A 20,773-nucleotide genomic window follows, 5' to 3' on the forward strand; every position below is an offset into this window, starting at 1 on the left:
TAAAACCTCCAGCCAAATAACTACTGATCTACAGTGGATCATAAAACAGGGACAATATCAACAAATCTCTTATCATCTCCTAAAGAAATGACACATAAAATTATATTCTCAGGCGTCACCACCAGCTCCCTACTGTGGATTGCATTCATGATATAACTGCTTACAGTTGACATGCGAGTAAGAAGTATAGGCCTTGGCTAGTGTGTGTGCAAAGCATGCACAGTATAGGGTGATGAGTTGATGAAAAGATGTGACAACCAAGGTTATTAGTAGTTTTTATTTTAAATTAGTTTTTATTTTATTTAAGTTTTGACTTTTCAATTTCAACTTAGTTTAGTTTTAGTTAGTTTTCAGAGTCTGTTTTAGTTTAGTTTCAGTTTTTCAGAAAGATTTAGTTTTAGTTTGTTTTTGTTTAGGCCAGGTGTAATGTCTCAGAAGTCTGTAGCTGAATATACATATAAAAATACATATTTAAGCGCTACTTTAGTGTCCAATCAATGCGGCATAATGTCATCTCCTGGATTGTCAAGTCCGTTCAATTTCTGTGGTTCAATGTGACGAGAGTTGACGGAAATTCATGCTGTTCCCTTTTTTTTGGTAGTGATTTATTATGACTAAAAAAAACTGAAATTAATTTATGTTCATTTTTATTTTATTTTTGTTAGTGGCGTTATTGTTTCAGTTTAGTTTTAGTTTTTCTTAAAGGATATAGTTTTTATTTGTTTCAGTTTACTGAAAATATTTTTCACTACTGATTTTCTTTTTTTTTACTATAATAACCCTGGTGACAACAAAGTGCTTTAAGCATGTTTAATTACTGACCACAGGCATTATCAATGACCCCTTACTGAGGTGACTTCTCTTAAACACACAAGTGTTCTTTTCCAAAACTGTAGCTCCATGGCTAGCTAGCTAACTGCAGTGTGCTCATCACTTGCAGTTTGCTCCAACCAGAAATAAACGTGTTAGATTAGCAGCCCTGCAGGCTTCTGCATGGCAGGAAAGTCTCTTTCGGATCAGCTCTCTGATGTTTGATCAGATTATTGATTGATGTGACGATGTGTAAATGCTGCATCACATTGCCCTTCTGGGAAACTGTAACAATAGAAGATATATCCTTGTTTAGTTTAGTTGAGAAGGGACAGTGTAAATTAATTAATTAATTAATTAATTAGTTAATTAATACACATGGTGTAAAAAATGCCAGAATTATCCAAAAGGCTATTTTTCATCTGTTGTCCCAGGCCAAAGTGTTACAGAAGGCATCCTAAAATACATCAGAACAAAAACCTAAAACAGGACATGCAGCTTAAATGTTGGAAAAGGACACAGAGTTGTGAAAAGCAGCAGAAACAGTAGTGACATTTATAAATATAAAACAACATTGCAGACAAGCAGGACATCTAGATAGAAGCAGCGAAAAGAGTTTAGAGCTGATATGTGTGTGTATGTGTAATAATTGCCGTACGAACAACCACAGCCGTGTAATACTTCCTAAAGTGGTAAGCAAAATTATTTCTCAAGAGTCAGTAAAATACCTCAGAAAGAATAAGTTACTTCACTTGGCCGCTCCAGTGATTTTCATCTGAGACTGAGAAACCCCCCGCCACTTCAAATTACACTCTCAGGCTGGTTCTGCAATTTCACTTTGGACATTTCACACTGTTTTCTTTATTTTATTCAAAGTTGAAGTCACTTGTAGTTCCCCATTTGAGAGAACAAGTGACTCCCAGGGGGAATTCAGTACATGTCTGGGTCTCCACCGTCAGTTAATGACAGGAAGTCGCTGATGTTCAAACTCAGGTGGTTTAGTTCTGCAACATACTTGTACTTTTGTTGAGTAATTGAGTTCCTGTTTTTTGTGTCATGAATGAAGCAGAAAAATGCAAAATCAAATCCCAGATTTAGGGTTATTTCCACCACTGTTCTAACCTCTACACCTCAACCTTCAGGTGTCAACAAGAGGCCGTCAACACAAGAAGACACGGTCTTTATTATCCTGCAACCGTAAAGCTCTGCGTTTGCCAGACAACGTCCCAGCAGTTCATCTGCAGTTCACTGAATACTACTTTCCGGACAACCCCAGTTTTTCAGGTATCATGCGAACGTATTTCACCATATTTGTTTTTTTCCTCTCTCAGGTTTAGATTTTGTATGAGCGATGTATATCTGCTTTACTCACTTGTGTTCTAAAATGTTTCATTACAGCACAACCCCCCTTTTAAATGTAGTAATAGTGACCTGTGTGTGTGATTCTGCCTTGTTACTTGTTACATCCTTGTACCTTGCACATTATACATTTTTAATTCATCACGTATATGTTCGCCAGTTATCAGCATTTTATGAAAAACTGCACTTTATTTCTGAATTGCTTGTTAATATTCCGATTCAGTGTAGCCGCTAGGCACACACGCAGTGCGTAGAGCGCCAAGTGCCGGGCACAAACAGTCAGCCATTACACTGCTGTTTGCCACTGAGGTGTCGACCTCGCGGTAAAGACAGCTCAACTTTGGAGCGAAAGCATGACATGTGGGGTATCAACGGATTCATTGCAATCTCAAGATTCATATGATGCCAATGTATTTCCAATATCTTAAAAAGTTAATCCCGCAACAACCTTTAAATGAGAGTAATGTTAATGTCAGTCAGATGATCCACCATCGTTTTCAGAGGGTTAATAGTAGGCTATGATTCCAATTTTAAGGTCATGGTGAGCGAGACAGACAGCATCTTATTAAAATATAACCTATGGTTCTATTTTTCCCTTTTAGATCATAAATTATGTTAGAAATAGGCCTACCAATAGGCTGCAGTTCATTTTTCCACCTATTCAAAACAAGACAATTTCATTTAAAAGATATATAGCAGCGTACCTTGTTTTTTTCAATGTGTTACCAATACTGGTGCATTCTGCTCAGATTTAATTCTTCTTTTTTTTTTTAAGAAAACAAGATTTGATCTTCAAAAAATCTTTTTCAAAAACAGAGTTTTTTTTTGGTCAATATGGTAGCTGTATTATAAGCAGGTTAACAGGCTATGTCGGTCGGTCGGGTTGCCATAGTTACAAATGATGACATGTGAATAACCTGTATGTATCAGTATCTCTGACCTTTCTTTACTTCTTCCAGTGCCCACCTCAAACCTGTATGCCCAGCTGAACGGCCTCCAGCTCTGTGTGGACCCAGCCAGCGTGCTGTGGATCAATCTGTTTTCCAGGGGTCTGCTGCACACCCTGGACCAGGTCAAAGCTTTCTACCATTTGCAAGACAGCAGCAGGGCTGAAGAGCATGTAGACATCCGCCTGGATGCAGCTCAGCTCAAGGTGAATTTTAAAAAAATTTAAAATAAATGAGTGTAGCCCGTTTTTTCTCTGATCGGAGCTTATTGCATTTCTAACAAACGTCTGTAAATGTTTTTTATTCCTTCCTATAGTTGGTAATCCCCTTGGATTCTTCCATATTGGACCATCCGGAGCGTCCGCAGTCCCTCTCTGTTACTGTGCCCCAGATGGTTCTCAGCAACTCCCGCCTCTGCCCTCATGGCTCCAGAGCTGACCTCAATAGCACCATTGACAAGTTCACCAGCTGCTCTTTCTTCCAGCACAAGCCTCCCTGTCCCTACCCCAGAGACCAGAGTGCCTTCCACCCCATCCCGTCCACCTTCCTGCAGCACTCTCAAGAGACAGAGCCCCAGCCTCTGGACAGAAAGCAGCTACGATCCCAGGACGTCTGGTCTCTCAGTATGTCCCGCGTGACCCTCGGCTTTGACGGAGCTCGGCGATTCCCCAAAGGCAGAACCCAACCTTTCGTTGAGCCCTTCGCCATGTCGGTGTGGATGTGTCAGCCCTTTAAAAACGGATCATCGTCTTCCTCCTCCAGTCCCAGCACAGAACGCCAGCCTTCCTCAGAGCAGGAGGAGGCTTCACTCGCCTCTATCCACTTCTTGGCCCACACCGTCACTCCAGTGAAGATGTGGCTCAACCACTACCAGTATGTTGCCCTGCTGAGGATGAAGGACGCCATGGCTCGGTTGGGGGCAGAGTTGAGCCGAGATCTACGAGATGTTAAGCAGGCTCACGGCCAGAAGACGAAACCTACTACGGTTTGCCTCGCCCTCCTGGTGGACTCTGCAGAATTGGGTCTCCTGTTGCCACCAGTGTGCACGGAGTCTGAGGAAGAAGTCCCCCACACCCCAGAGACTGACAGCATAACAGACTCCGACATCTCCCCCACTCATCACTCGGCAGTGCTGGAGGACAGCGGGTTAGAAAACGGCATCTCCTCCCTCAACACCATCAGCGCGTTCGATCAGGACGAACAAGATGGGGTGGTGGAGGAGGCATGCGAGGCTGTGGAGGAGGGGTTGGAGGGGGGCGGTTTGACAGCACAGGAGGACACCCCCGTCCTCTCGCCTCCACTCTCACCTGGACACTCCCCTGTCCTCTCCCGCGAACTGTCCAACTTCAGCCTGGAGGGAGAGCTGTCAAGCGCCATCAACGTCACCAAGGACGTGACCAAAGATGCCTTTAGTGCCTCGCTGGACCTGACCAAAGGGGCGTTTTCAATAACAAAGGACGCCTTCAGTATGCTGAGTCGTGGCTCAGGGATGAGCAAGTTGTTCAGTGGGCAAGCAAAGTAAGTGCTAGTGCTCTCCTGCTGTGCTGTTGGCAACATAAGAGTGTTTGTGTGTCTGGAACCCATACCGTGCACCACATGCTTTTACTGGCTGTCCCTTAACCACTCTGTGTGTGTGTGTGTGTGTGTGTGTGTGTGTCTGTGTGTGGTTGTGTGTGTGTGTGTTCATAGGGAACAGGTCCAGCGTACAGAGGACTCCTCCCCCTCTCTGGCTGCCAGCCTGCGCCACCAATCCATGAAGCAGTCGCCGTCCCAGCATTCCTTTGATAGTGCTATCTTGGACGGCAGCCTGCCTGATGAAAACCTCTCCGTGGATAGTGATGTCAGCGACAATTTTGTCGTTATCATGGAGTCAGGTGCTTAAAACACTACCAAGATTTCAAAGCAGTTTCTCTGAATTACACCGGTGACATCTACTATAAGTTTGTGTCATGTTTCCAGAGTCAGGTATAGAGTCCATGCGTCCCAACAACACTCCTGCAGGCAGTCGAGGCAGCCCAGCCCCGGGCACAGAGGGCGGTTCATCAGCGGACCTCAGCAGCTCTCTGTCCCAAAGTATCGAGGACGTATCTCAGGATATGGTGGGTTACTATACTCATATAACAGATTTCATAGTAACCATCATTAATAAATGGTAAATTGATAGTTAGTTGAACTTTAGTTCATTGTTATTTTACTGTTAACAATGAAACAACAATGAAATGATAATTAATAATTTGACTAATTATTAGTAATGCTATGTAAGGGATAATGTACAGCGAGCCGGTCATTGTTGTGAAAGAATCCCCGGAAGGGCGATGCTGACGCGAAGCGGAGGGGTCTCTCATCGCCCTGAGTACATACTCAGATATATACTAATAATTGGTCAACATTATTAATTATAATTTCAGTGTTTAACAGTAAAATAACTATTAACTACATTTTAATTAACTATCAATTTACCATTTATTGATGACGGTTATTATAAAGTGTTACCATTATAACAATTCAAACATTCATTTCAAATCTAAATCTACGGTGGGTTTAAATGTGACTTTATTGTGATGTGCTGTTACAGTCCTCGGTGTTGCTGCTGATCCTGAGTGGAACAGCTTGTACTGTGGAAGTAAAGGGAGAAGACCAAGTTGTGGCTGTAGAAACCCAGAATCTGAGCCCTGTGCAGATGGGTAATATCAGGGTATCGGACCTGCATGCCGGCCTCATACAAGGTAACCTGGATTATTGTTGCTATGCTGTTTGTTTCCGATCAACAAACTCTTGAAAAATAATTTCTCCAATCACGTTTCTCTGTTTACTAATCGTACAGTATGCAACACATTTTTATAGTCAGCTAGTAAGTGGGTTGCTAATCGTATTATAGAAAAGTCTATGTTTAGAAAAGTATATGCTTAAAGGTACAGTGTGTAGGATTTGATGGCATCTAGTGGTGTGGTTGCAGATTACAACCAACTGAGTACCCCTCAGCTCACTCTTCACTTTCCGCCAAGTGCACATCTGCCTCGCTTAGAGGCCATCCTTACCATAATAACACCACTTTAGGAGCAACCGAAGTCAGACGGCTGATGGTACCACGGTTTTGCACTCTGCGGCTCACGTTACCGCAGTTTTACAAGCGTGTTTGAGAACTATGGTGGCCTTCGGGTAACGTAAAAACACGAAAAGCTCTTGCTAGAGCCAGTGTTTGGTTTGTCCGTTCTGGGCTACTGTAGAAACATGGTGGAGCAACATGGTGGTCAGCGTGAAGAGGACCCGCTCCCTATGTAGATATGAAGGGCTCATTCTAAGTTAACGAAAACACAACTATTCTTATTATATTATATTCCATTTCTGCTAACGGATCCCCCGAAAAGTTCAAAAGCTCAAAAAAGGAACCTGATCAAGTTACAGTATGGAAAGCATGCTATAACGTGTTGCAGTGCAATAAAGTCTCCACGTGGCTCACAAAAATGTATCGTCTCCTTTGTTTCTGTAGCCCCAGGCGGACCAGTCCAGAAGCAGGATAGGCCGGGTACCAGCAGGGGCCCTCCAGTAGTTTGCATGCGAGCAGAAATGGGTCCGTCTGCAGCGCGACACTCTGCTCAGGCCGAGTCTTTGGGCTTCCTGGACATGAGAGTTCGAGACTGCAAAGCAGAGCTGTTAGCGTCCACAGTGGCGAACATCGGTCCTTTTCTGGAGGACGAGTTCAGCGTTGATGGTCAGCCGATGAAGTTACACATGAGCAACGTCACCATCACTATGAAGGTGGGTTGTTAACAACATCTGGATTTGTATAGGATTATAATACAGTATGATATTATATGGTCTCAGTACTTAACACATAGATTGAATGTAAGCATCTTTTTTTCTCAAGAAAATCTAACTTTTAAGGATAATCCAGTCTGTAAATCCACTGCATTGAAAAACAACCATTTTTTTATTTGTTTTTAGTATATATACTTTGGACTCCTTATAACACGGTGGCAATACTGAGTGGATTATCCTGGTGAAATAAAGTAAATAAAATTGAAGCTTTGGACAGACTGTAATAGCAGTAAAAAGACTTAATAAACAGTAATGGGTAGCGAGTGTTAAGGCATGTGGTTAATTGCCAAGATCCCTTTTGTTTCTTTCAGGATGACAGCCCTAAAATCTACCCTACAGCCCCTCAAGCCGTCCCATCCTCGTTCATTGTAGACCAGCTGCTCCTCGAGCGCAGTGACGACGGCATGATGAGGCTCAAAGGTGAGCAAGGAAATAACTTATTTTTGAACTCATCAGTATGATCATGAACCGTAAAACCACAAATACTCCAGCTTTTAACATCTGCTGGAACATCTTCAGAGAAAGATGAACAGAAAGTGATCTTCACCATTTCCTCTTTGATTGCAGCCGAAGGTACAGACCCTAAAGCCTCAGCAGGTGTTCCTGTGGTTGCCCCGGACAACCCAAACTGTTCCTGCTCTGTTCAACAGCAGTGTGAGGTAGGGGAGACCAACCAGTACCATATACTGTATATGCTTCAGCTTAGTGTGTCTGTCGCCAGGATGCTAGAGGGGTCATGTGGCTTTTTTTGGACAGGAAATGTATTTGGTTTTCATCATGATAAAGTTCTGATCAGTCAGGAAGAGGCGTGGTTTTAAATATTAAAAGATATCTACAGACACAGGCACAAGAGGCCTCATTCTCCTTTACAATAATTCACTACATGTTTACAATCAGGCAGGCAAACTCATTAAAATATGCAATAATAAAGATCAGTGTATATGTTGGAATAGTGGCATTAGAATGTGCCAAAGGAACCAAATTTGGGGTTTTATGGACAAACTTTTTTCTCCGTGGGGCATGCTACTCCGTAGTATTTCCTACAAGGGTACTCTTCAAAACCGTCTTTGTTAGTCTTTCCACTATTCCAACAATCAAGAGAGACTGAATAAGTAATTGATATAAAAAAGAAGTAACCACAGTAACGTTATCACTGTTAACTAACCCTGCTTTCCGGCGCATTCATGTGCATCGAACGTGACACACCAGAGAAAAAAACCAGAAAGGCATACTCGAAAAAACCTACATATACATACTACTTTTGGTGCAAAAAGGGTATAGGATTATGTAGTCACTGATCATTATCCTGCAGACTATTTCCACACTTAAATATCCCCCAAAACGTTACACACAGTAACCGGTACGGCTGGGTGATATGAAGAAAAATTAATCACAATATTTTTGACCAAGTACCTCGATATCGATATTGCGCCGATACTGTAGGGTTGACCATTGGTGCTTTCACAAAATATTAGTACAATGAGATTTTTGATAACTAATCATCAGTAATGTGGATATAATGACTAAGTGTAAACACAAATAATAGAACAGCCAGAACAGTCTGGTAAGTGCAGCATATTACATCATTTTACTGTAATGCAGCCTTTAAAACCAGAAAAAGACAACACTTATGCCATATCACGATATCCAAAATCTAAGACAATATCTAGTCTCATATCACGATATCGATATAATATTAATATATTGCCCAGCCCTAGTAACAACAGGTTGCAAAAACATCCCCCAGTGGTTGTTTTGGCCCTGTCTGTATCACAGCTGTGTCACAGCTCGGGGAGCCAACAAACAAAAGGAGCTCTTTGTTTAGTATTGTAATGTGTGTGACTGTCAAGTGTGACATAAAATAAAGTGTGAACTCATCAAGATACTGCTCGCAAAAACAAAATCAGTGGCTATCAAAATGAATATCAACGCTGTGCCAACGCTCTGTATTACGATACTTTAACAGGTCAAGTTAGATTTACAGCTTCTGCTCATGTTTAAATCTGCAGTGATCTGCTCGGCCTGTCTTAAACACAGCTGTAATACTGGTGTCCTGTTACTGGTCAGCTCTTAAGATACACAACGCGGAGAGTACACGAGATTGTGTAATGGTATTGTAATTACACCTATTTCTGTCCGGCGGAATCTGATATCCGCCCACTTGGCGTGCAGCACCTTGCCAAAAGGCGTGCATAGCTGGAACTAACCGATCCAATAATCCGTTACAGAGACAAACCCTGGAGTCCCAGCTCTCTGACGCCCAAGCTGCTCTCAACGAGGCCCTCGGTGACAGAGAGCGCCTCCTTCTGGAAGTCAGGAAGCATGACCCCACGTTTGCTCTCTGAGCCTCTCTCTGCATCACTGCTGGGGAACAGTGATGGGACGCATCAGGCTGAGTGTCAGGAACCAGCTGGACTCTCAATAAAAGCACGTCTGGACTTGTTTGAAAAGAAGATGGATTCAAGGTTTGGCTTTGGGGTCACTTCATCACACTGTTCAAGAGATTACAAAAGAGCCCCTATAGCAATTCCTAAAAGGGGAACCTAGTGAATTAACTTATAACAGGTACATTAATGGTACTACTTTTTAATCTGGCAGTCTAGATATCCCTCACTGCGGTACTAAACACAAATTACCCTGGTTGTTTCTCATGCAAATCCATGTGGACAGTAAGCTCATTGTGTGGTTTTCAGCGTTTGTCACACAGCATGCAAGGGTAAATATCAAGCTTTTAATTCTCTCCAGATAATTCTTTGTGTTTCAGAAGTTGAGCACATGCCAAAACCTCCTCTTCACGTGCGCTGACACTGCCAGACAGCTGCTAGTCCCATCAGTCGCTCCCATCTACTTAATGTCAAGCATGCGTTGTGAACAGTGCTAATTTACACGTAAGCACATCTACAGATACTGTCATGAAGCTAAATAGACTTAGTAATGTAGATTACCTCCATTAGGTGTGTGTGTTCCTTTTCATTTAAAAGTATTATGACAATAATATCAGTTACTTGTTGAAAATGTGATGTGAACAGTAGGGAAAACAATGCACTTTTCTTTTTTTTTAAAAGGAAGCAGAACTATAACTGCTTTCACTGAGTGACGGATGCATCTCAATTTCCATCTTGGTTGCTTTGTTATCACCAGGGTGGAATGGTTACACACTCTTATCAAGTTCTCACTGTTCTCAGAACGCGGGTCGAATCATTCCCCAGTGTTATTCGTCTTCGAGTTGTGAAACGTCGGTCGTGCTTCTTTTGTACTGTGAAACAATGTGGTCGAATGTCCACTCAAAGACGACGACGTCTTTCGATGTCTCCCTCGGCTGTGGAGAGCAGAGTAGCTCCAGTATCGTAACTGGGTTAGTCATTTCACTCTAACTCTCTGGTTTAAAGGGGTTTTTAGGCCTATTATTACACCTACCAGAGTTATAATACTTGATCTCATTGATAACTGCTTTGTAGCTTGCCAGGAAACAACTCAAGACTGCTAGTTTGATTACCTCTGTGCACATTTGTCATGTATAGTAGAGTGGTCAGGATCTTATGTGTGTATATTTATTTAGTCCAAGCATGTTTGTTTGTTTGTTTTTTAACCAGTTACTTTACAGTGTATTCAAGCCATATCAATGAAATACATTTTAAAAGGTGGTACTGATAATGTATGCACACAAACACACACACACACACTGTGTCATGTAAATGACCAAATTCACAAAAAAAACTGACTGTTTTTCAGTGTGTTTAATCCTGATCTGCTGCAGATTTCATTTATCAGGCCAGTTCAAATTTGTGTCACTTTTCCTTTTTCTATGCATAAATCTGTGATATGCATGGATTCAAACATGATGGATTTGTTCATCAAAAAGACTGTATAACATGCATCGTACGAATGCTTTCAAGAAAAAGACCTGTCGGCTACATTTTATGTACAAATGTTCTATTGTTGAATCGGTGGTTTAGCATTTTGCCTGTGGGGGTACGGTTATTTATTTTAATGGCTCCAAAGCTGTTCCAGCCACCTTTCATCATTCACCATTGTCCCGTTGTGTGCTTGTGAGACCCCTGGTGGCTCAACTTGACAGCATTCCCCATTCAAATATGATCTTTTGTTTTTTAATGTTGGTTGCCTTGCAAGCTATGAATGACACATTTGCATTCTTAAAAAAGGAATGTAAACTATTTAAGCAATAGAAAGACAGCTTTGGTTCAACCAAAAACAAGACAAAGAACGGTACCACTACACTTTCTTGATGTAGAATTCGTCAATTTTCAAGATGTCTGTCAAAGAAAAATGATTTACCTGCATGTGTACTCATCACGTCCTAACTCTATCAGTGTAATACAGCAGAGATACTGCCCTTTAACCTCAGTATAACTTGTAGTTGTGATCTCAGCTTTTGATGTTTTTGTTTTTGCATGGCCTTAGTAGACAAAGATACAACGGTACGAAATTGAACTTCCCATGCTGGAAGCAACATGTAGCTGTAAATCCAGTTTCCCCTCTCCTCCGTCAGGTCTCAATGTTAAGTAGCATCCCTGTTCTGCTGACAAACTGGTGCTCTGAGTTCCATCTGCTCATAACCTGTGCTCATGACCATGCAAAAAAGGAGGAGATGGACTGAGAGAGAAGCGAGACTCACTTCAACTTTGGCAAAAATGTTGCCAATGAAAGCAGATGCATGTACCGAGGCGATGTTGCATAGTTTATGCCTTGTGAATTACTTGCACTTGTGTGATAAATTCACTGGAAATTGCACTTGTTTGGATGTAAATCAGTATTTTTGTCAGTCGTGTAGAGTTACATTGAATTTTGTATTGTTTTTATCACTTCATTGAAACTAATACAAAATTGGTTCTGTGAACCAAACGCTAGTATGTGGGAAATATTTTAAAAGTGAAAGAATAAATGATTAATTGCTGAACACATTTCAGTTGTGCCTTTAAGTTAATAGAAAACGCATGTTTCCGTGTAACAAAAACATCTATTGCATCCACGTTTTTTTTGTTTGTTATAAAACATACAGCAAGTTGTACGTTCAAGTGTCACTCCAATTATTTTAGTGTGATTTATAGTTTGTTCGACTTTAACCTCAATAAAAAGTACATATTTCCAAATAAAACTTGAAACATTGTTCTTTATTTTAGTATTGTGAGAAAAACTAAATTCTGAGATGAGCTGAATGATGAGTCAAACTTAGCAGTCAACTGCTCAAACCTTTTTGAAATGTCAAAATGAATACCCACGGTATGCTTGTATAGCAAAGAAATAAATAAAAAAAAAAAAGTGCACATTTTTGTAACTCAAACCATTGGAACTTGAAGGCATCACACAATTTTCCTACCAGAAACAAAAAGCATTTCTCCAAAGTTCTTTAAAATTACTGAGGCACAAGACCAAAACAGTATAAAACGTACTGTATTTACAACCATAATACATGAATACAATTCAAACGATTTGCACTGTATGTTGCACCGAGCATTTCCCTTGACAATTAGAGGTGATTGGCAGGTCAGAGTGAGATTTATTCGACAGCTGCCCTCATGTAAGAGACCATATTGGTCTTGTCCGTATTGACCATTCTTCAATACTACGGCCACTGATTTTGACTGTTAGTTAGTAGAGAAAAATCACTGGCTGTGGTATGGCTACAGAGGCTTCATGACAAGATTTCCACAAGCTATGGCACCACTTTTTATCGCAGGCGTGCGCCCCACTCAATCTTAAACACAGGTGCCTCAGTTAAAGAGAATCTGCTTGAACTTGGTGTTGGGAATCTGATCTTTGCTCTTCAGCCTCCTCACTGCTTCCCTCATATGCTTGGGCTGAAGCGGTGGCGTTTCTCCCCACTTCTCACAAACGTCCAATGCTGCGAGGACAAAGACAAACTGTTTAACTTGCATAATAGCACAATTTAAGCTGCAGGGAGAAGTACAAATGAAAAGTATTTATTTGTGTGTTTCAGTTAATTTGGTCTGAACGTTCGGCAACTCACCTTCCTCAACAATTTCTCCAGCAAAAACCTTGGAAATACCAGACATGGCGATCACCACATTCTGGGACACTGATGATCCTGTTATGGACTGGATTAGCTAGAAAATTAAAGAAAAAAATACATAAAGTAGCTTCAGAGATTTAAAAAGAATATCTGTTTTACAAATACCTACCCTTTTAATAGCTGCCTTAGGGAAGGCAGAACGTCTGTACATCTCATAGCGATTCAGCTGCTCTTCAGAAAAGGACGACACCAAAACTCTGTACGACAAGAAGAACAAGAGGAGGATGGTGGTGTTAATGGAATGAGTTTTAAAGTGTTTCTGGATGAGAATGATCTTTTGTTAGAAATCCCAGTCTTACTGCATCTTCTGTATTTCATCCTCATCGACCTTTTGGCGCTTCTCCTTTTTCTTCTCTGGTTCCACCTTCAGTCTTTTGGAGTCAGGTTGGCCAGATGTTCCTTCTTCCTCATCTTCCCCAGCTCCCATTTCCTTCACAGTGGAAGACAAAATTGTTTAGAGCCACTTAAAAACAATGAGATGCCCTTTGTGAAGCCACATAAAACACATCCATATTGTCAAGACAGCATTCATTTAAATACTCTTGTATGACTGCTTGTGTTTAGGTGTTTAGAACTAAAGCTCAAGAGGAACTCACAGATTTGACCTCCTGTTTGGGCTGATCTTTCGAGGATGACTCTTTGTTTTCATCTGCAGATTTTGCTGTGGCAGGTGCATCTTCAGTGTCCTCTGATTTATCCTCGTTAGCAGAAGCTGTTCTTTCGGGTTTAGATTCAGGTTTGATCCGTGCAGGGTCGGCCATAATCACTCAGTCCCTCTAAACACAGGCTGGCAGCTTCAGATACTGTAATATCGATAAGACATATAGAGGTTGTCAAGGCCTACAAATACCGTGGCATCTTGATTGATGACTCCCTTACTTTTAAACCACATGTGCTGTATCTTGTAAAAAAAAAAACTGAGGCTAAAAACTTTTTTTATTTTCGAAACAAGTTGTGTTTTTCTATTAATGTAAAAGAGCGTCTTGTTTCTACAACATTTTTACCGGTTTTAGATTATGGAGATGCTTTGTACATGCACGCCTCTGCTCAGTGCCTTCATATGCTTGATGTAGCTCACCACGCATCCTTAAGGTTCATCACAAATTGTAAAGCTCTGACTCACCACTGTGAGTTGTACTCTCGGGTGGGATGGCCTGCACTGGCAACCCATAGGCCCTCTCATTGGTACATCCTTATATATAAGGTGATTCTGGGTCTGCGCCCACAACACTTAAGTGTTTTTATCACGCAAAAAAATTGTGGACAGTATTCACTGTGTTCACAGGACCTCTTTGTGCTCTCTGTCCCAAAAGCTCGGACAAAAATTGGGGAAAGGGCATTTGCATGTTATGCACCCTCAGCCTGGATTTTGCTCCAAAATGACTTAAAAATCAAGGAGCTGGTATCATTAAACATTTTTAAATCTCAAATGAAGGCTTAAGAAGCAGACTCTATGGCATGCCAATGTTTTTAGCCCCCTTGTTGTACAGCTGACTCCCAGAAAAGTTCCTTTTTGTCCCCCCCATTTGTTTTTAGATAGTTCTCTTTTAATGCAAATTTTAGTGCTTTTAGTGTTTGTGAATTGTATTTAATCTCTATTTGTGTCAATGTGTCTGTAACTTTGTGTTCTTGCTGCTGACCGTCTTGGCCAGGTCTCCCTTGGAAAAGAGGTTTATTTATTTATTTAAAAAAGATCCCCATTAGCTGATACCAATGGCACCAGCTGGTCTTCCTGGGGTCCGAAGTCAAGTACATTACATTTTTATTTTTATTTTATTTGACCTTTATTTAACCAGGTAAAATCAATTGAGAACCAATTCTCATTTACAATGATGACCTGGCCAAGAGGCAGTAGCACAGTCCACACAAGTGACACAAACAGCACAGATACAATACAGTATGACAAACACATGAGAAAATGACTAAACACAGCATAGGTAAATTAATAAACACTATGTACAAAAAAAGGCGGATTACTGGATGTTCTTTGTAAAAATGGAAGAGAGAGAGAGAAGTGAGGGCTGGTCAGCAAGTACAGCAGTCAACCATGACTTCTTGCAGCTTTTGTTTGAACATGTTGAGAGAGGTGAGAGCTGTTAGTTTGAGGGTGTTTTGTAGTGAGTTCCAGTCAGACATTTATCACATATATACAACATCATATTTGTGTCACACTAATAACATTCACATTATCCAAACATATATAAATTTCACCTTTATACACATCTTCCACAACCATTTAGCCTCAAGGCCCCATCATCAGGGAAAATGAACAAAAGAATGGTTGTAATGTATTCTTATATGGTATTTGAAAGAGGATTTGTTAGAGGATTGTTTATCTCAATGGGACTAACCTGGTTAAATAAATAATATAAAGAGAGTTGATTGGCTAACTAACTATCTATCAGTTTGTCTTCTGCAGCGTGCGTCAGCATTTATTCTCCACTGAAACGTATTTTAGCTGAAAAGCGTCAACAAAGAGTATACTGGTTTGTGTTAATGGTCAGATTTAGATTAAAAACAGATGATAAAGACAGCATGCACCTACCTCCTCTGCAGCTAGGCGTCAACACAACAGCAGAGATGAGCCAAACTAATAGTTAACTTAACTTAACTTAGTGCCAGATAGCAAGGAAGGTCGCTAACACATCAGCTTTAAGATTGCCGCACTTATAATTGATTAAATTCAAGCAATCCTTCGTCTAAAGGCAAAGAGAGCATCACAATGCTGCTAGCTCTCTCTGTTTGTTGATAGCATAGCACGGGGTTTCCGCTTCCGGTTTTGAACGAACTTTATAGACACAGAAAAAGAGAGACATGAACACACGGAGCAATACATCAAGAAGATCAAGCATATACTAACATTAAAACACGTTTATTGAGTATTTTTTTTTATTTAACTGTTAGGAAAAACTTTTTAATACAGTACCACAATTTAACTCTTAAGGCACAAGTTTCAAACTATGTTACAACAGCTTAATATTATTCATATTATTTATATATATGTGTATGTGTATATACTGTATTATATATATATATCTTACTCATTTATTTTCTTTTTGTTTTGTTTTTGTTCCCCCTATGCTCTACACATAAAAGGAAGGATATCTCTATGTGTGTGTGTAGATATGTGTGCATGTGTGTTTAAAAGTAGATATATGTCATATATGACCATCTAGCCTCATTCAATGCCAAACACACACCCATTATCCACATCACACACACACACACACCCATTATCCACATCACACACACACACACACACACACACAAACACACATTCTTCAACCTGCTTTTATCCCCTTTGTTTTGTTTTGTTTTTGTACTTTGTTATTTGTCTTTCTCTGTATAATATGTTTTGGTCTTTTTTATATATGTCCCTGCACATGTCTTCACTTTTTTTGTAATCACTTTTTAACACAATACAAAAAAAAAGAATATCAAGCATACTACCATTAAACACAACGTTTATTAAGTTTTTTTTTTTTACTTTAAGTGTAAGGAAAACACTTTTTAATACAGTACCACAATTTAACTCTTAAGGCACAAGTTTCAGACTATGTTACAACATCTAGTTAAATTACAGTTTAGACAGTGTTTAACGTTCACCAATAAGACTGTCTATGCTGTCATCTGATCACATGTTGTGAAAAGTTCCCTCCATGCTTCACACCTCCATGCTTCACACCCATGAGGGAATTTGACACAGTTTTTTTTAAGCAAAACTGACATGAAAGCCAACAATACTTCCTAGTTATTGTTGATAGTCAAGTTCATAATTGTTACATTTTGGTGAGTGTATGCTTTTATCAAAATTAAATTAAATTGAATTTATGTCGACACCCATGCAGATAAGTACGACAGAGTATTAAGGCCATATTGAGGGAAAAAAATCTGAGATTTCGAGAATAAAGTCAGAACTTTACGAGAAAAAAAGTTGTAATATTACGAAAATAAAGTCGTAATATTACAAGAATAAAGTTGTAATTTTACAAGAATAAAGTCGTAATATTACGAGAATAAATTCGTAATTTTACGAGAGTAGTCATAAGTTTTACGTGTTATTTTAGAGGGGGAAATAGAGCAGCATGCCGCCTGTGTGAAAATGAGGAACATGGAGCATCTTGTGAAGTTATACTTTAGTAAAGGTTTCACAAACTTAATATTTTGGTACATCAGCACCACATTATTATCAGCATCAGGACCTGCATGACTTTTTTTCTCGTAAAGTTACGATCTTATTCTTGTAATAATACAACTATTTTTTCTCTTAAAATTGCGACTTTATTCTCGTAATATTACGACTTTTTTTCTCGTAAAATTACGACTTTATTCTTGTAATATTTCGACTTTTTTTCTCGTAAAGTTACGACCTTTTTTCTCGTAAAGTTACGACTTTATTCTCGTAATATTACGACTTTATTCTCATAATATTACGACTTTAGTCTTATAATATTACAACCTTTTTTCTCCTAAATTTATGACTTTATTCTCGTAATATTACAACTTTTTTTCCTCGTAAAATTACGACTTTATTCTCGTAATATTACAACTTTTTTTCCTCGTAAAATTACGACTTTATTCTCGTAATATTACAACTTTTTTTCTCGTAAAATTACAGCTTTATTATCGTAATATCAAGACTTTTTTACTCGTAAAATTACGACTTTATTATCGCAATATTCCGACTTTTTTCTCGTAAAGGTACGACTTTATTCTAGTAATTTTACGACTTTTTTTCTCGTAAAGTTACGACCTTTTTTCTCGTAAAGTTACGACTTTATTCTCGTAATATTACGACTTTATTCTCATAATATTACGACTTTAGTCTTATAATATTACAACCTTTTTTCTCCTAAATTTATGACTTTATTCTCGTAATATTACAACTTTTTTTCCTCGTAAAATTACGACTTTATTCTCGTAATATTACGACTTATTTTCTCGTTAAATCACAACTTTATTCTCGTAATATTACAACTTTTTTTCTCGTAAAATTACAGCTTTATTATCGTAATATCAAGACTTTTTTACTCGTAAAATTACGACTTTATTATCGCAATATTCCGACTTTTTTCTCGTAAAGGTACGACTTTATTCTAGTAATTTTACGACTTTTTTTCTTGTAAAGTTACGACTTTATTCACGTAATAAAATCTCAGTTTTTTTCCCCCCTCAATGTGGCCCTAATACTCTGTCATAGATAAGTGACTAATAGCGGTAAATAATTAAAGGTAGGTTTGGACTGTAGATGTGACAACAGATATGTCAACCTACTGGATGGTATTATCACTCAGTCCTGTCTGTAGCATGTAGCTCTGGCGCCATCTTTCTTATCCCCATCCATCTCTTCTACTAGCAGCAGCTCGGAGGAGGAGGAGGAGGAGGTGCTAGTGGATGTGTGTGTCGGATTGGAGACGCAGAGAGAAAGGGCCGTATCGAGGAAGTGACGGACGAGTCTCCGGGGACTGGTCAGAGGAAGTTTGCTTGATGCTTGGTACCGTGCTGCTGCTGAACCAAACTTTTCCCTCCTTTGAGCAGCAGCGGCGCCGTGGATCCGGACGGACTGATCCAGATCCAGATCCAGCGGCGGAGACAGGGAGCTTTTGTTCCCGCTGAGGAATATCTTGGAGGTCGGGAAGAAAACGGGAGAATCGCAGAGGAATTTCAGTCCCTCAACCAACCAAGCCCCCCTCTTTCTCTTCCCCTCTGTTTTTTTCTCCCTTCCTGGGATCCGCGATGGGGAAGGAGCAGGAACTTCTTGAGGCGGCTCGCACGGGAAACCTGGCCGCCGTGGAGAAGCTTTTATCCGGGAAGAGACAGTCCGCTGGCACCGGCGGAGGCGGCTCGTCTGGAGCCGGTGGAGGAGGCACCAGCGGCGGGCACGGAGCCGCGCTCTCCAGTCTGCTCAGGTAGGCTCTCTGGGAAAACAGGGAGGCGGATGTATAACTGAATGGGAGACAGACAGGCAGTGTTGCCCCTGTCAAACATGCTCTAATCATTCACTGTTATACGGTATTTTAAATATCCTTGGCTAGTTACAGAGTAATGGTTATTTTGTATTGCCATAACAACACACAACCTGAACCAGTGCAGCTCAGGAGCTTCTTTGTTAGCTCCCAGCTCTGTGTGCCTGTAATGTGCATAAATGGCCTGGTAGGTAAGGTAAGGTAGTGATGCAACTAAACTACAGAAATCTGCAACAAAACAGCCCCATGCATGGCCTCTTTAAAAAACTAACACAGATGCATTATTAATTGCTTACATACAGTCTAGACTCACTGGTGAAGGTGCAGTAGAAAACCATGCAGTTGTCAGAACCAGACTCTTAATTTCTAAGCAGCATATATCTCATATATAATCTCAAAAATCTTCTTATATCAGATTTGAAACCCCTTTTCCTTCCTTCAGCTGCAGAGATGTAAGCAGATTTTCATTTCTATCCTTCAGTGGTCACAGGAAGGAAGTCCTTGGTGAGGTAGACATTTGATGTGGTTTTTCACACCTATAAGATCATGACCATGAAAGGTTAGAGATGTTTAGCTGCTGCCTCTGTTGAGGTTTTTGCCTGTCATCAATGCTTGTTCATACAGCTCACTCCTTGTGATTTATAGATAAGAAAGAAAACCATACTCGATATACAGTACCTGTCATTCTTGCCCACATGCCACCTGTGCACACAGACTGTATGTAGTCTGTTGGTAGATGCTCAGATGAAAATACCCAAACTGATTTCTCTAAGATGGAACATGTTGGTTAGGGATGCACTGATACCGGATCGGATATCGGGCCATACAGACTTACACAGCTGGATGAGGGTATTGGTAACAATGTGGCCAATCTATTCAGTTCTATGTTTATATACTATATACATTATATACTGGAATTTAAATTCCTGTTTTTTACATTTAGTTTTTACAAAGTTAGGAAAGCTATGTTTAATTCAGGCCTGATGTTGCCTTACACATAAAAGAATGATCCCAGTCACTTCCACACAGTGAGCCATACAGCTTATTAATTAAACACTGATATCAGATCAGTACTCGGTATCGGCTGATACCCAAAACCCAGGTATCGCTAACAGTATCGGGACATAAAAAGTCGGATCGGTGCATCTCTAATATTGGTAAAGGCGTGGGTAATGGGCCTGAGTCCCTGTTTTTCATAACGTAAGATTGCATCAAAAGGAGGCAGGATGGTCGGGCCTTCCTCTAATGTACCGTCCCTTTACCTTTGTGCAGATGGGGGCTGCTGGGTAATATTTAATAATATGGTGAAATATGATGGATCTGATAAGTTCTGGGTTTAATTTTGTTCTGCAGATGTTATCTGAATTATAGGCTTACGACAACAGGGTTGTAGTATTTCCCTGGGCTGAAACATATTTGTCTGAAAGTGATAGTAGTTTTTTGATGCATCCATACTGTAGCTGAGATTGTGCTGTATGCAGTATTAGGATCTGCCAAGAAAGAAAAGAACAGCTTTGCCTTGGAGAAGAGCTACATAGACTTCTTTCTATATGTCTGCATATAGATACAAGTGACATATAGCTAGTAGATGTGCTGAATGTCAAAAGCCTACAAGTGGTCTTCTCTGCATCTTTATTTGAATGCTGAGCACATGCAGGTGAACATCTGTCAATCACAACATAACATTGCTCCTCTGGGAAGCCAGCCCGGTGCCAGCCACCTTCGTTCAAGGGACATGTGTTACGGCGAACCTCGAGGTGATGCATCGCTGTGTTACTCGGTACGGACTGCACAATGTACTCAAGGTAATTACATTAAAC

The 20,773-nt window shown here is 40.2% G+C and overlaps 3 protein-coding genes across 17 annotated transcripts in view; 2 read left to right on the top strand and 1 right to left on the bottom strand.

Moving 5' to 3' along the window:
- The window catches only part of bltp3a (bridge-like lipid transfer protein family member 3A), a 29,713-nt gene extending 17,662 nt beyond the window's left edge, over nt 1-12,051 (top strand). For both annotated transcript variants that reach the window (XM_074643683.1, XM_074643682.1), the window contains exons 12-21: nt 1,953-2,094; nt 3,129-3,322; nt 3,433-4,634; nt 4,806-4,990; nt 5,076-5,215; nt 5,692-5,842; nt 6,607-6,875; nt 7,247-7,355; nt 7,503-7,594; nt 9,164-12,051. In XM_074643683.1, the coding sequence (XP_074499784.1) occupies nt 1,953-2,094; nt 3,129-3,322; nt 3,433-4,634; nt 4,806-4,990; nt 5,076-5,215; nt 5,692-5,842; nt 6,607-6,875; nt 7,247-7,355; nt 7,503-7,594; nt 9,164-9,280 (2,601 nt within the window). In that variant the 3' untranslated portion in view covers nt 9,281-12,051. The remainder of the gene's footprint in view (nt 1-1,952; nt 2,095-3,128; nt 3,323-3,432; nt 4,635-4,805; nt 4,991-5,075; nt 5,216-5,691; nt 5,843-6,606; nt 6,876-7,246; nt 7,356-7,502; nt 7,595-9,163) is intronic.
- taf11 (TAF11 RNA polymerase II, TATA box binding protein (TBP)-associated factor) lies at nt 12,039-15,743 on the bottom strand. The gene is made up of 6 exons (XM_074643701.1): nt 15,533-15,743; nt 13,584-13,790; nt 13,287-13,417; nt 13,097-13,184; nt 12,925-13,021; nt 12,039-12,798 (listed from the first exon to the last, which is right to left on the bottom strand). The coding sequence occupies exons 2-6, from the start codon at nt 13,746-13,748 to the stop codon at nt 12,668-12,670; spliced, it is 612 nt and encodes a 203-aa protein (XP_074499802.1). The 5' UTR covers nt 13,749-13,790; nt 15,533-15,743; the 3' UTR covers nt 12,039-12,667.
- Nucleotides 15,744-18,281: 2,538 nt separating this feature from the next.
- Nucleotides 18,282-20,773, top strand: part of anks1aa (ankyrin repeat and sterile alpha motif domain containing 1Aa) — an 81,459-nt gene continuing 78,967 nt past the window's right edge. For 3 of the 14 annotated variants that reach the window (XR_012594920.1, XR_012594919.1, XR_012594921.1), the window contains exon 1: nt 18,284-18,896. Coding sequence is in view for 6 of the 14 variants with exons in the window: in XM_074643685.1 (XP_074499786.1) it covers nt 18,724-18,896 (173 nt within the window). In the remaining 8 variants the exon portion in view is untranslated. Of the gene's footprint in view, nt 18,897-20,773 lie in introns of all 14 variants that reach the window. The other 11 variants (XR_012594918.1, XM_074643685.1, XR_012594923.1 and 8 more) reach the window with 7 other exon arrangements.

This window comes from Sebastes fasciatus, chromosome 8 (assembly GCF_043250625.1).
Source record: "Sebastes fasciatus isolate fSebFas1 chromosome 8, fSebFas1.pri, whole genome shotgun sequence".
Classification (NCBI taxonomy): domain Eukaryota; kingdom Metazoa; phylum Chordata; class Actinopteri; order Perciformes; family Sebastidae; genus Sebastes; species Sebastes fasciatus.